Source organism: Salmo salar, chromosome 05, assembly GCF_965601325.2.
Source record: "Salmo salar chromosome 05, fSalSal1, whole genome shotgun sequence".
Taxonomy (NCBI): Eukaryota; Metazoa; Chordata; class Actinopteri; order Salmoniformes; family Salmonidae; genus Salmo; species Salmo salar.
The window spans coordinates 22,765,754-22,781,162 of NC_138295.1; the positions used below are offsets into that span (position 1 = coordinate 22,765,754).

The following is a 15,409-nucleotide window of genomic DNA, read 5'->3' on the forward strand; positions in this document are numbered from 1 at the left end:
TGTTACGTTACCAGAAAAAATATTGTCATCAGATTACATATTCCATAGTTCAGAAAGGATGTTTGAGGGAAAAAATATTTGACGCCTTTCTCTTTTCTCAATGACATTCAAATCAGCAAAGTTTAACGTTTATTCCGCCTGAGCAAGTCTGACCAGGTCAGAGACCACTATTACACACCAAATGGAAAAGAGCAGGAATAAGCATTTTCTAGGCTACAACCCAAGCTATGTCTTCTAATGGTGCGACTGCTGTCGGCATCCAAAGATTATCCAACTTGAACAAACGCTTGGAGGTGAGGACGAAAGCAGTGGTGTAGCCTGTGGACGGGGCGATACGGATATCACTTATTATAGATATCTACATGGCGTTGATGTGAATCAAACTGCTGCTATTTGTGCCTGTTATATAATGTTTTGGTTGTGGATGGCTGTTCACAAATGCATATGTGTATTTTAACCCAATGGCTGAGTTGAAGTGGGGCTTTTATTGCTCAATCTAATTTGTGCTGATTCAGAAAAATGCCCACAGGCCTAATGGACACATGCTCAAGCTCACACACACACACACACACACACTTAAACTGCTGCAAATGATTGACATATCCAAGTGTCGCCAACAAAACGTAGAAAATAAGCCTATAGCAAATGCAGCATATGGTATACATTTTTCAAATGCAAATAGAACTTTTCGATAGTGTTTGAAGCATGCCGTTCCATGAGAGAAGCATTTTTAAACTCGAAGTCATGACCCCAATCAGTCCTTCATGACAGCAAAATCATAAACGACAGAGTAGGCTAGTAAATCCTTAGCTTTTGGGTTATACTCTGGTAAATTCATTTGGCTAATCTATATTTCCATGTTCTATTCTTGAAGATCAAGGTGTATTAAATGAATTGGGATGACTGGAAATCTGAGATGTTGGTTTTTAATGTAAAGACATAGCCTAATCATGTCTAGTAGAAAGCAATGGATTAGAAGAAGCCTACATAACCAAACCATACAGTAAAATGCAACATCCATTTATGGCCAGCTATGTAAACTCTAACATTGATTTATCCTGTAATAGATTTCGTTAAATTGGTAATATTCATGTTTGTCTTCTAATGCCTCTCAGATTACCTTAATGAGTTTGTACTCCAAAAATGTTACTTATTTACCATTTTGAACAGGTAACTAACTGATTACATTTAGAAAATAACCTACCCTACACACACTCGCTCAGTCTTCTATAGCAACTCAAGGTTGATTACTATTGTAATTGAACATGTTTTTCCATAATAAAAATGCTACTTTTAGATTTCTACAATGTAATACTCCTGGTCTAACAAAAAAACCTATCGATATCAGAACCCATGATGATTTGTCAATGGCCCTGCAGAGTCTCTCTAACTGGTCCGCCTTTGCGGACACCAACAAACTGTAGGCTACATTATTTTGTTAGCTGTGGGAAAACGGGACTGACATATTCTTGAGCATATCACTGGTGCCCTTAGCGCACTCTCAGTAATACACCCTTGCGGGTAGCATCTGGCAGGCTATACTTTGTTCACTTGTAAACGTAGGTTACATGTATTCGGGAATGTGGTTTATATGAGTTTAAGGCTCTGCGAGCTGCAAGATCCTCCCTCATTCTCGCGCTACAGCCCAGTCTGCAGAGCGAAACGGATTGGAGAACAAACTCCCTTTCTCTCAATCCAACGGATTTATATTCTTGACGATTCGCGTTGCAGTAGGCGACGAGGGCTCACCATCTGCTGTACGGACTGTAAACAATGTTTCTCTTGCAGTATAGAGGTAAGGTCTAACGTGTGTTCATGTTGTTACAGTATTACATTATACCAGCTCTTGTCTGCTCCTCTCGCTCTGTCATGTCTGGGGAGTTTTGCCGACTTCTGTATGGCTGTTATCTCAATCGTAGAATGAATGAATGCACGTTGTTGTAGACGAATTTCGAGGAGGACTAGGTATTTGATTACTGCAGGTCCATGAAGTATATTACTGACGGAAGCAACATGCGAACATCATAACGACAGTGACCAAGTAGAGGTCTTTGCGTCACTTTGTTATTCTACCTGCTGTTCATGAGCCTAGTCGGGTTGATGAGACAAAGACTACTCCTCGTTAACATTTTTATTCACAAATTGATATAGGCCTTGCTAGATTAAATTGTGTAACCCTTCTTGTAGAATGTCTATTGATTTCATTTTTACAATGCATTTTGAATAAAGTTGACAAGCGTCCTCCCAAATGATCTTTGTAACTGTTCTGAAATAGAACACTGGTCAGTTCCGTTATTGTTTTTCCGAAGACTGTTTTCTTGTTTCATTTAGTTAATGACCATGGTTGCTTTTTAAATCTGTCTTCAAAATAATACGTCACCAGTAGCAAACTGAAAATAGGCTACTGTCTTCATCGCATATCTGTTTTTGAAAATATGCCTTTGTGCGCAAAAGTCATTCAAATATTATGGTGAGCGTGTGCACTTTGCACTGGTTTTGCACACTGGTTTCTTTCAGATGTTCTTGTCATTTATTCAATTATTTACTCATGATATATAAATAGCTGCTGGTAAATGGAACGTTTTCCTCAGTAATAATTACAGGAGAAGCAAATTAAGCCTTCTAATTAACCTGCTTCACTCTTGCGCTCTCACTCTGCTTCTTTAGACTTTTTAGCCTCTGCTGTTTCTGACCATGGAGAATTTACTCCATCTCTCATCCAATGTTGGATAAGTGTTGGTAATTGCTGAGTTCCCTGGGTCCACCAATTCAGAGACCAGAGTGGTAAGCATACAGTATGAATGCTGAAAAGGGAAATGGTTATAAACACAACACAGCCTATGCATTTTCTGTAGGGGAATGATGCTGTGCATTAAGGATGAGTTTAGCTTTCTCCCCTAAGTCATTGACTTCACCTGACATAAGCAATATTTTGTTTCTCTGTGCCATACTTTCAATTCAGCTATGGGGACAAAATGGCTCTGGAATATTGCATACTTGCTCCCACTTTTCTTTCCATGGCCAGGGGCACAAACGTCTAGTGAGCATCTGAGTGAATCAGGACTGATTGCTCGCTTTCAACAGGGGTGACCGTGAGGAAGAAAAGGTCTACCGTGCACTCTGACAGACATTTACCTTCACACTGTACAGCTCACCACTGATCATTGGAGAGGGCATCTGTAGATTCCTCATAATGGAGGGAGAAGGAGAGAAATGGAGGGAGAAATATACATTTGAGGAGCAATGTTTCAGAAGGATCTTTGTGATTTGAGTTCACTGTGGCCCCAGGATAATGGTGCTGTGGAATAAATGAGGGGAATACTGAATGCAGAGAGAAACCTTGTAAAATGAGGACATTTGGTAGCTTTGGAAAATTGTCCTTTTTTAATGTGGAGACTGAGGTTCAGTTTTGCTAACGATTCAGCAGAAAGTGGAGCCATGGCTTTGGGGAAAGAGAATCAGCATAATGAAATCTGAGTCAGAGATAAAGAAAGCATTTTCTCTGTGGATACCTCTAGCAGTGTGTGGGAACAGGGGTTTCAGGGGTGTTCACTGCTAAAGGGGTGTAAAGCACAGATCTGCTAACCTTGTTATGGTTCCTTCAGGAGGGCCGAGAGGCCCCAAAAAGAGATGGGCTCTTTCAGGGTTACTGAAATCCCAGATACTGAGTTGCTATAGATACAAGCCTCATTCCCTGTCAGATTTGTGGCTCTGGCTATTTGCTAGTTTTTGCCGCCATGTTATAGAGGGAGTGGTAGGATTAATGGTCTTGCCCCACTGCAAGTAGTTCATTATGAACTCTAAGGTGTTCCATCTACTCTAGTTGGTCCTTTAGGAGTCTCTACCAGATGCATCTGAGACAGAGGTGGGTTTCCACTCTAGAAAAAAAACCAAACTATACTCAGTAATCAGCATTCCATCAAATCAGTGACCATTGTTATAATAATTGATTGTCAGAAGCAATTCCTCCTCTTTCCATCAACATCTTTATTCTATTTCCCCTAACTTCCATCTCAGCCTGATAATGGACACAGAGTGAACCCCTACCTAGAGAAGCTTTTAAACTGGCATTCCCCCCAAGGTCAAGACTTTAGTGTTTTAGCCTGGTGAATCTCTCTCTGCTCTTAAGACTTTGAGAGATGGTGTTCGGTCTTAGGAAACTGGTCAAGTTCATTATTTAATTGCAATGTAATGCATTTTATTGTTGTCTGAATTTTTATTTGACATACAATTCAACCGTTATTACATCAAATTGATTACGTTAGTTACGGATAGTCAAGTGAGATAGTACTCTGTCTGAATTTGTTTATATTACTGATTAGGAAGTCTAAGCACTTCCCTGATCCAAAGCTCATTTGAATGCACCCGGCTTCCTATATTAGAAACCAAATAATATATAATAATAATAATAAGGCTGCCTTTCCACTGTTTTGCTATAACTGAGTTTCTTGTTTTCATACTGCTCTCCTCACGGTGGACAGGTATGCAGATTTTCCACTTCTCCAGCTCTGTGGATTGGCTAATTGAAAGATGTGGTATCCAGGGCTGAGGAATGGTGTAACTGGTCATTGCTAATGCAACAAACCTTGCTCTGTCCCTGATAAGGAGACTCTCACTGTTTTGTGCCCTGCTGGGTAAGCGATCTGAGGACTATTTTTATGCTGTGTTGTTTCTCCTGTCAGAGGTGATGTTTGTGAGTAGTTACATATCTTCTCTTCCAGTTTCAACTCCCTGTGGAAATGAGATGTAAATATGGAAACAATAAGTAAAATTCAATTTCAGCAGGTGCTGTTAAAGTAATGTTTGTTTTCTGATTTAATGGATTGAGCGTCATCCAACTAGTGTGGAGATAGCATCACAATCCTTGGACTACCCACCTACTGCTCAGTAGCCTACACTCAACATATCACAGTGAACTTATATGGCCTTCCAGAAACCGTCATCAAAATACCAATTTCCAAGCATCATAGCAAAGTTTCAAAGCACCCAATGGGAAAAATGTGTGTTGGTTTCAGTAATACATTTTTACTGGACACTTCATTTGTTTTTCAAGTTCTTGTTTCTCGAGGGATGCCAGACCATATATTGTTGTGGTGATATCACCCGTTGAACCCTTCCCCATCTGTTGAGCCGATGTTGTAGATTTTGTTGTAATAACGTAATTAAGATTCTATCAATGCCTCACCAGTCTTGCTTAATCTGTTGGTTGCTGGTGTAATAGTTGTTGTTTTACTTCCTTTGTTCCGATATCTGTGTCGTGTAGAAAACCCATCTGGGTCGGCCTGATTGTTCAGCCGTGTGTGCCAGGCTATTCCAGAGATAACTGGGTTTTTGTGTAACTGGAATTGGTTCAGTTGAAGGGTGTGTAGGAGTGTGTGGCAGTCAGATCCCTGAGAGCAGCAGCAGTCAGCCAGCCACTCATCTGGTCTAAAGCAGTGGAGGGAGCGGCATGTCTGTCTGGGAAGGGAACGTCTCAGGATCAACTCTGGGGCTCTGTGGAGCACAAACCACCTGATTGAGGGAGGCCTCTGTACTCAAGCACTTTGAGCCTCAGATTTGGGCTCAGGTCTCTGCAGTAGGGTTAGTGGGATAGAGACGTATTGCTATTGAATAAGGCAGAATTGAGGCTGTATAGCTGCAGTGTAAAACCTTACTGATGGTCTCACTGAGGAGAGGAGGATGGAGGAAGATGAACTTTTCACCAGGGAGGATCATATTCTCTGTTCTAATGGAACATCTCTGCATCTCTATTCGGATTGTAATGGTTCACCAATCCCATGGTTCGGTACTTATTGCGGTTTTGGGGTCGCGGTTCGGTTACGGTACAGCAGGAAAATGAAATGCCAACAGTAGTTAATTTTTGTTTATTTGGCAAAAGACACAAAACTTAAACACCCGATTTTTAGCCCAAGTCCAGCTTCTGTGACCTTTTCTGTTGTGAAAGGGATTATGTTTGGCCTCTTAGGTAGAGGTCTTCGCGTGTCCAAAAGTATGTGTTCCGAAATGGACCTGTGGTTTTCCCATCCGGACCCTATATGCATACATTTATTTAATATACAGATAAACCTGGTTTGATCCAGACCTAGTCCAATCCGAGTGAGGGAAGCCGCAGAAAATTAACTTTGTAAGCTACCTTTTTTATTAACTAGAGCTGATAAAGCGCGAGGGAGAGAGAGGTGCCACTCTAGCAGGCGGAGGGGCTTGCAGTGTCTACTCTGATATATTATAGAAAGGAGGAGTTTGGAATCCCATTGGGCAATGAATGTAGAAATGTATAATGCCCCACACAGCAGACTATCGACCAATCACTTCACATTGTCATCCTGCATCACATGGTTTCTAAGCTAATCGACACGCAACCCTTCTCAAAGTCTGGGTGCGAGTTGAGAAACCTGCCTATTTTCCTCAAAGTATCTCATCTCTGAAACATTTTGTAGTATTGTACTTCTTGTTGACAAAATTCATGCTTATGTTGGGTTTTTGATCTAGCACCCAATTGACTCCCATTCACTCCTTAAAGGAGAGCTCTCTTTGTATCAGAATCGCCCAGAATGCCCCACACGGTCCATTGACGATTCATGGGCAATGTACACAATGGGCGTTAATACAATTCTAAGGGAGTTTCCCTTTCTCCTCAAAAGTACAGTGCCTTCAGAAACTGTAACTCAGCACTCAGGAACATTCACTGTCTTCTTGGTAAGCAACTCCAGTGCAGATTTGGCCTTGTGTTGTAGATTATTGTACTGCTGAAAGGTGAATTCATCTTTGTGTCTGGTGGAAGACTGAACCAGGTTTTCCTCTCGGATTTTGCCTGTGCTTAGCTCTATTCCGTTTCTTTTTTATCTTGGAAAAACTCCCCAGTCCTTAACGATGAGAAGCATACCCATAACATCATGCAGCCACCACTATGTTTGAAAATATGGAGAGTGGTACTCTGTAATGTGTTGTATTGGATTTGCCCCAAACACAACACATTGTATTCAGGACAAGAAGTGAATTGATTTGCCACATTTTTTGCAGTATTACTTTTAGTGCCTTGTTGCAAACAGGATGCATGTTTTGGAATGTTATTATTCTGCACTGGCTTCTTTTTCAGTGGTCTCTCCAGAGATAAAGTGAACCCAAGTTTTTGTTCTTGCTCATGCACTTTTCCCCTTCCCAACACTGCCAGGAAAAACAATTTGAAGTAGCACAGCACATGTCATGATGGATCACCAGAGGGGTGCAAGACTCTACATCTCTGAGTGTGCTTGTGTTTCTGCCACGCTTTCTGAGAAAGCACCTGCGTATATCTGCTGGCTAAGTATAGATCATGGGGGGAAAAATCACCTATTCTTTACCAATGTCTCATTGGATGATTAATTTGCAACCAATTCACATTTTCACGTAAAGGTTGCATTTTGCATGAGTATTATCTGTTTGACGAATGACCAATTGCCATAATTATGCATGCTCATTTAGTAGTGATATATTGTGGAGCATAGCACAGATTTAAAGGCAGTCAAATAGATTCCTGTGTGTTTTATATATATATACTGCTCCAAAAAATAAAGGGAACACTTAAACAACACAATGTAACTCCAAGTCAATCACACTTCTGTGAAATCAAACTGTCCACTTAGGAAGCAACATTGATTGACAATACATTTCACATGCTGTTGTGCAAATGGAATAGACAACAGGTGGAAATTATAGGCAATTAGCAAGACACCCTCAATAAAGGAGTGGTTCTGCAGGTGGTGACCACAGACCACTTCTCAGTTCCTATGATTCCTGGCTGATGTTTTGGTCACTTTTGAATGCTGGCGGTGCTTTCACTCTAGTGGTAGCATGAGACGGAGTCTACAACCCACACAAGTGGCTCAGGTAGTGCAGCTCATCCAGGATGGCACTTCAATGCGAGCTGTGGCAAGAAGGTTTGCTGTGTCTGTCAGCGTAGTGTCCAGAGCATGGAGGCGCTACCAGGAGACAGGCCAGTACATCAGGAGACGTGGAGGAGGCCGTAGGAGGGCAACAACCCAGCAGCAGGACCGCTACCTCCGCCTTTGTGCAAGGAGGAGCAGGAGGAGCACTGCCAGAGCCCTGCAAAATGACCTCAAGCAGGCCACAAATGTGCATGTGTCTGCTCAAACGGTCAGAAACAGACTCCATGAGGGTGGTATGAGGGCCCGACGTCCACAGGTGGGGGTTGTGCTTACAGCCCAACACCGTGCAGGACGTTTGGCATTTGCCAGAGAACACCAAGATTGGCAAATTCGCCACTGACGCCCTGTGCTCTTCACAGATGAAAGCAGGTTCACACTGAGCACATGTGACAGACGTGACAGTCTGGAGACGCCGTGGAGAACGTTCTGCTGCCTGCAACAAAACTCCAGCATGACCGGTTTGGCGGTGGGTCAGTCATGGTGTGGGGTGGCATTTCTTTGGGGGGCCGCACAGCCCTCCATGTGCTCGCCAGAGGTAGCCTGACTGCCATTAGGTACCGAGATGAGATCCTCAGACCCCTTGTGAGACCATATGCTGGTGCGGTTGGCCCTGGGTTCCTCCTAATGCAAGACAATGCTAGACCTCATGTGGCTGGAGTGTGTCAGCAGTTCCTGCAAGAGGAAGGCATTGATGCTATGGACTGGCCCGCCCCTTCCCCAGACCTGAATCCAATTGAGCACATCTGGGACATCATGTCTCGCTCCATCCACCAACTCCACATTGCACCACAGACTGTCCAGGAGTTGGCGGATGCTTTAATCCAGGTCTGGGAGGAGATCCCTCATGAGACCATCCACCACCTCATCAGGAGCATGCCCAGGCGTTGTAGGGAGGTCATACAGGCACGTGGAGGCCACACACACTACTGAGCCTCATTTTGACTTGTTTTAAGGACATTACATCAAAGTTGGATCAGCCTGTAGTGTGGTTTTCCACTTTAATTTTGAGTGTGACTCCATCTCGCCATCACGGTTGACAACTCCCTTGTGTCCTCCTCCCAGAGTGCTAAGAGCCTTGGCGTGACCCTGGACAACACCCTGTCGTTCTCCACCAACATCAAGGCGGTGACCCGATCCTGTAGGTTCATGCTCTACAACATTCGCAGAGTACGACCCTGCCTCACACAGGAAGCGGCGCAGGTCCTAATCCAGGCACTTGTCATCTCCCGTCTGGATTATTGCAACTCGCTGTTGGCTGGGCTCCCTGCCTGTGCCATTAAACCCCTACAATTCATCCAGAACGCCGCAGCCCGTCTGGTGTTCAACCTTCCCAAGTTCTCTCACGTCACCCCGCTCCTCCGCTCTCTCCACTGGCTTCCAGTCGAAGCTCGCATCCGCTACAAGACCATGGTGCTTGCCTACGGAGCTGTGAGGGGAACGGCACCTCCGTACCTTCAGGCTCTGATCAGGCCCTACACCCAAACAAGGGCACTCCGTTCATCCACCTCTGGCCTGCTCGCCTCCCTACCTCTGAGGAAGCACAGTTCCCGCTCAGCCCAGTCAAAACTGTTCGCTGCTCTGGCACCCCAATGGTGGAACAAGCTCCCTCACGACGCCAGGACAGCGGAGTCAATCACCACCTTCCGGAGACACCTGAAACCCCACCTCTTCAAGGAATACCTGGGATAGGATAAAGTAATCCTTCTAACCCCCCCCTTAAAAGATTTAGATGCACTATTGTAAAGTGGTTGTTCCACTGGATATTATAGGTGAATGCACCAATTTGTAAGTCGCTCTGGATAAGAGCGTCTGCTAAATGACTAAAATGTAAATGTAAATGTAAATCCAGACCTCCATGGGTTAATAAATTGGATTTCCATAGATTTATTTTTGTGTGATTTTGTTGTCAGCACATTCAACTATGTAAAGAAAAAAGTATTTAATAAGATTATTTCATTCATTCAGATCTAGGATGTGTTGTTTTAGTGTTCCCTTTATTTTTTTGAGCAGTGTATTTCCACACTACAGTTTGAATAATACAGTGAAATTATAAAAATGAAGATTCCCTGGAATTTCAGCCTGATTTGGTTGGATGGAGTTTTGGCCTTCCATGGTGACATCAGCAAGCGGTAGAATAGTCAATAGACCAAAAAGAAAGTGGCTTCCAAACTTCTTTGCCATTAACAGCTAGTTTTCAGTTTTCCCCTCCCCACTTAGACCACTCCTCAGACAGTCCTAGCAAAATTGCTTAAGAAAGTGCTCTTTGCTAAGAAGCTATTTTTGTTTCTTTTTGACCAGTTTAAATTAATCACAGTAAGGTACTTAATTGTTACTGAGAAGTGATTTAATATCGAGTTAGAAATGGCTGCATTGTACCTTTTAATCCTCTTTACCTGTACTTGTCTCATCACATTGACATGTTGAACATAGAGCAAGGAGGAAGCTGAGGTTGTGGTTCAGTGGTTAGGTCCAGGGAACTGAGTTGTCCACGGAGATTGCCTGTCTGGAAAGCAGCCATCATTGTACAGTAATAGAGATGGAGAGCCTAGATCTCTATGGCCCCTGGTTTAGAAGGGAGGAGAAAGCTCTCAGGAAAAAAAGGGAAAGTAATGAAAAACAAAATGGCACCCGGAAAAATGGCTGCATCATGAACCAGAATGTGTTATTAATAGAATAGCAGAGACGCTCTCAGGATGTGTTCAGTCTACAGGGGCGTTGTGGCATTGAATGAAGGACATCTCACTCTCTTTATTTTCCTTTGGGAAATCAGTTGTCTCCATGAACTGTTAGCAAACAAGACTTAGAACACATTTACATCAAAGGTTCTGTTTACCTCACTGCTCTGTGAATGTTCAGACGAGAGTGAACCACAGAACTCTAGTGCCCGGTAGTTTTCCATTTGCTTTAGAAGGTATTTGCGTTGAATCTTATTTGGCGTTAACACACACACGTCTACCTACCCCCACTGTGAAGAGTCTTTCATGGACCTTGAAAAAGTCAAAATTCATACATTTGGAGAAGCTATGAAGGCCTCTGTGTTTGATTGAAGGCAACAGGAGCTCAATGTAAGGCCTGTACTTGCCTGTTTACTGCACCCAGCTCGGTTAATAATGGGCTGCCTTTACTGAATTAACACATTTTACAGACTAACGTTTGTTCAGCTACTTTTTTCTCTTCTTGAAGAATGAGAGGTCAGCATTTATGGGGAAGTGATGCAACACAGGTATCACTTTTCAAGGGATGAGATACAGTATGTAGCTTTCATTTGGTTGCCTGGTTTATTGCCATATCTATTTTAGACCAGTGAACTGTTGCGGTCAGCAGGATGTTGAGGTCAAGTTCGGACCTTCCCTGGCCTGTTTCTGACTGAAGAACTGAGCTGAGGACAACTCTTTAGTTCACAACCAGTCTGATCATGTCTCTTACCATTTATAGTCACTTGTGCAATATTGTAGATGTACTACAGTTGAGTTGAGGACAGCTCATTATTTCAGTTCTAAAATGTCATCATTGATCTCTCCATTTATGAGCGCTAGATGTAATCTGTTCTGCACAATACATACTCTGACTCCATTTTATTTGTAGAAAACTGCAGGTGAAGTTCTAATTTCTATGTCATCGTTAGTGGTTGATCTCTCCACATGTATTAATTGCAGATTGAACGTTTTGGTTTTGTATAGACTCGAGCTTTGCATTTGTTTAGCTTGTGTACTCTGTCTAGTTCACAACTGTCATTTGTTTACCTCTATACAACTCAATACAGTTCTTTTTAGGAGGATCCTCCTGGGGTGCTGAATTGAGGGGATTTAGGAGGATCCTCCTAAAACCCCTCAGTACAGCACCCCAGGAGGATCCTCCTGGGGTGCTGAATTGAGGGGATTTAGGAGGATCCTCCTGGGGTGCTGAACTGAGGGGATTTAGGAGGATCCTCCTGGAGTGCTGAACTGAGGGGATTTAGGAGGATCCTCCTGGGGTGCTGTACTGAGGGGATTTAGGAGGATCCTCCTGGGGTGCTGTACTGAGGGGTTTTAGGAGGATCCTCCTGGAGTGCTGTACTGAGGGGTTTTAGGAGGATCCTCCTGGAGTACTGTACAGAGGTTTTCCGGGGATCTGCTGTTCTCTGTGGAGGTTAAAGCACTCTGGACAGATGCTGACAACCACTGACTTAACATCATGGCACTGAACACAGCCATTACAGAGGGAAGGTAATTGGATCCACAAATCAGCTGACGGCTCCAGGTTTATAGTGGCCCCACGGCTTTATGGGCCCCACGGCTTTATGGGCTGTATTTCAGGGCCTGGTGGGGGAGGCTGTCGGGCGTTTTGAGGTGGTGGGGGGCCTCAGAGCTGTTAGAGAGGAAACATTGCTTGTTATGAATGAACCACACTGGAACTCAACCCAACAAATCAAGCTCTACTCTTCATCTGTCAATGACAGAGCACCTGCCCTCTATGCAAACTAAGTCTTCCTATTAGAAGTGTTTGGCTAATCTGGAATGAGGAGATAAGTTTAGCAGCTTTCATTAGTTCATGAATTGAATTTCTGTCAGATTCTCTAATTTGTAGGCCCACTTCAAACGCTGGTTCATTTTGGAACACTTTGTCACCTCAACTGAACTGAAAGTGATTCATATGTTTCCTGGACATGAATTGCCTAGAAAATCTTGACCTTTATAAGGAGTGAAGACATGTTCTGTAAGCTTGTAACAGAGAGATGGGCCGTGCTTTAGTCATCTGTTACACCTTCCTTCCCTCTGGACTGAAAGAAGACGTCAGAGTGTCTGAAGCAGCTCAGTGGGAGAGGATCAGCTCATCTCTACCTCTCTGCTCCTCTCCTCTCTGAACCCCTATATTTTTGCCATTCACTCCCTATTTCCTTCTCTCTTCTCTTTGTGTGCAACTCATGTCTCTATAAACCTCTCCTGGTGTGTCTCTTTCCTTCTCTTTTAATGAAGGCTTTTATTTCCATCTAATAGAAAATGAGTCTTTCAGAGTCACTGGAGAAATGTGTGTGGGCTGGGTGAAAAGCCAAAGAACATCGCTGTGCCTTCATTTTTACAGAACTCTTTTCTCCTACCTCAGTCTCTGATAAGAGCAAGAAATGAATGCTCTCTGAACCTAATCTATCATCCATTTTCCTCCCTCTTTTTCCCTCCCCATCTCCTCCGCTCTCCATCCTGCCCCCAATAGTACAAGACAGTAGTCAGTGAGGCAGAGACCAGTGAGGATTAATTGTGTTCTGGAGGTACAGAGGGCATCAGCAGCGGTCTGCTTATTTTGGGCCCTGGTGAGCCTCCATATGCTGGATGAAATCTGTTCCTCCTCTCCTGGCTTGTTAGCTTTAGCGTGTTAGCGTGCTCACTGACCAGCAGCTGCAGTGAGACAGACAGGACTGGGCCACTCTCCAGGAGTACCACAGAGCAATGCAGCTCAGTTCAGCTCAGCCCAGCCAGCAGAACCAACAGGCAACCCCCATTTCCCATATCACACCCCCACAACCTAATGAATCGTTCTGGGAACCTTTAACAGACCCCATTCTGTTTGCCCGGAGGCAGCAGAGCCACCAGGCAGCCCTTTAGCATCCTGGGCTGTTAGTCTCTGCTGTGGAGCCGTTGTCTGAAATAGCCTTTGACTATCTCTGAGACACAGAGCCCTGCAGGATCCTCTCTTCTTATCATTAAAGGGAAATAACTACTCTAAAGATGGACTCCCCAGACCCTTGTTTTAGAATGATTCTGTTTTAATGCAGGTCTTTATTTATACATTGCCTGTGAAATATATTGGCACCCTTTCACTTTTATAAAGATGTTTCCTATTTCTTCTCAAATCATTTGAAATTGAAAACCATTTCTGTATGGACCTCGCTTTGTGCACGGGGGCACTGTCATGCTGAAACAGTAAGGGCCTTCCCCAAACTGTTGCCATCAATTTAGGAGCACAGAATCCTCTAGAATGTCATTGTATGCTTTAGCGTTAAGATTTCCCTTCACTGGAACTAAGGGGCCTAGCCCCAACATTTAAAAAAAAACAAAAAAACATCCCAGACCATTATTTCTCCTCCACCAAACTTTACAGTTGGCTCTATGCCTTGAGGCAGGTAGCATTTTCTCCTGGCATCTGTCAAACCCAGATTTGTTTGTCGGACTGTCAGATGGTAAAGCGTGATTCATCACTCCAGAGAATGCCTTTCCACTGCTCAAGAGTCCAATGGCAGTGAGCTTTACTCCACTCCAGTCAACGCTTCTCATTTCGCATGGTGATCTTAGGCTTGTCTACGGCTGCTCGGCCATGGAATCCCATTTCATTAACCTTCTGACGAACACTTATTGTGCTGACGTTTCTTCCAGAAGCAGTTTGGAACTCAGTTGTAAGTGTTGCAACTGAGGACTGATGATTTTTACCTTCTACGCGCTTCAGTACTTGGCGGTCCCATTCTGACAGCTTGTGAGGCCTACCACTTTGTGGCTGAGCCATTTTTGCTCCTAGACGTTTCCATTTTACAATAATAGCACTTACAGTTGACCAGAGCAGAAATTTGAACAACTGGTTTGTTGGAAACGTGACATCCTTTGACAGTGCCACGTTAAGTTACTGAGCTCTTCATTAAGGCCATTCTACTGCCAAGCTATGTCTATGGAGATTGCATGGCTGTGCTCAATTTTATGCACCTGTCAGCAATGGATGTGGCTGAAATAACCGTATCCGCTAATTTGAAGGGGTGTCCACATCATTTTGTGTATATATAGCTTACCTTAATAAAACATTTCTCAGTGAAAGTCACCCAGTAAAATACTACTTGAGCAAAAGTTTTAAAGTATAAATCATTTCAAATTCCTTATTATGCAAACCAGACAGCATAGTCTTTAAAAATAAAAAATGTACTGATGGCCATGGGTGCAATCATAATTTACAAACAAAGCGTTTGTGTTTAGTGAGTCAGCCAGATCAGAGGCTGTAGGGATGACCAGGGATGTAGTCTTGATAATTGCCTGAATTGGAAAATGTTCCTAACCTGCTAAGCATTCAAAATGTAACGAGTACTTTTGGGTGTCAGGGAAAATGTATGGAGTAAAAATTACATTTTCTTTAGGAATGTAGTGGAATATAAGCAAAAGTTGTAAAATATAAATAAAGTACAGATACCCTCAAAAATTAATTAGTAGTTCAAAGTATTTTTACTTCGTTACTTTACACCACGGGCGTTACCTCATACTCTGGCCTACTATCTTTGCTGGGCCAGATGTGGCTAACAGCTATATGATAAATGTCCCTGAAGGCCACTGTAGCGTGACTGTGCTGATTTAAAGGGTAAACAGCAGAGAAAGAGCCTGACTGATGGAGACGGGTGGCAAAGGCTGTCTGAGACTGGTGATGACACTGGGGGGCACGGAGCTGTCTGATTGGAGAGATGTGAATGCTGATGAACAAACAAAGCAACCCCTAATTTTAGCAGGATTTGCTCCATAAAGAGGGTCAAGCAATCT

At 43.4% G+C, this 15,409-nt stretch overlaps 1 protein-coding gene across 5 annotated transcripts in view; it reads left to right on the forward strand.

The window, feature by feature from the left end:
• Positions 1 to 15,409, forward strand: part of LOC106604462 (ecto-NOX disulfide-thiol exchanger 2) — a 312,275-nt gene that overhangs the window by 103,451 nt on the left and 193,415 nt on the right. Inside the window, exon 1 of one of the 5 annotated variants that reach the window (XM_082975095.1) lies at positions 1,525 to 1,795. The exons of the other annotated variants lie outside the window; for them this stretch is intronic. Within the exon in view, the coding sequence (XP_082831221.1) occupies positions 1,774 to 1,795 (22 nt within the window). The 5' untranslated portion in view covers positions 1,525 to 1,773. Of the gene's footprint in view, positions 1 to 1,524; positions 1,796 to 15,409 lie in introns of those variants that run through there. 5 annotated transcript variants of the gene reach the window in all.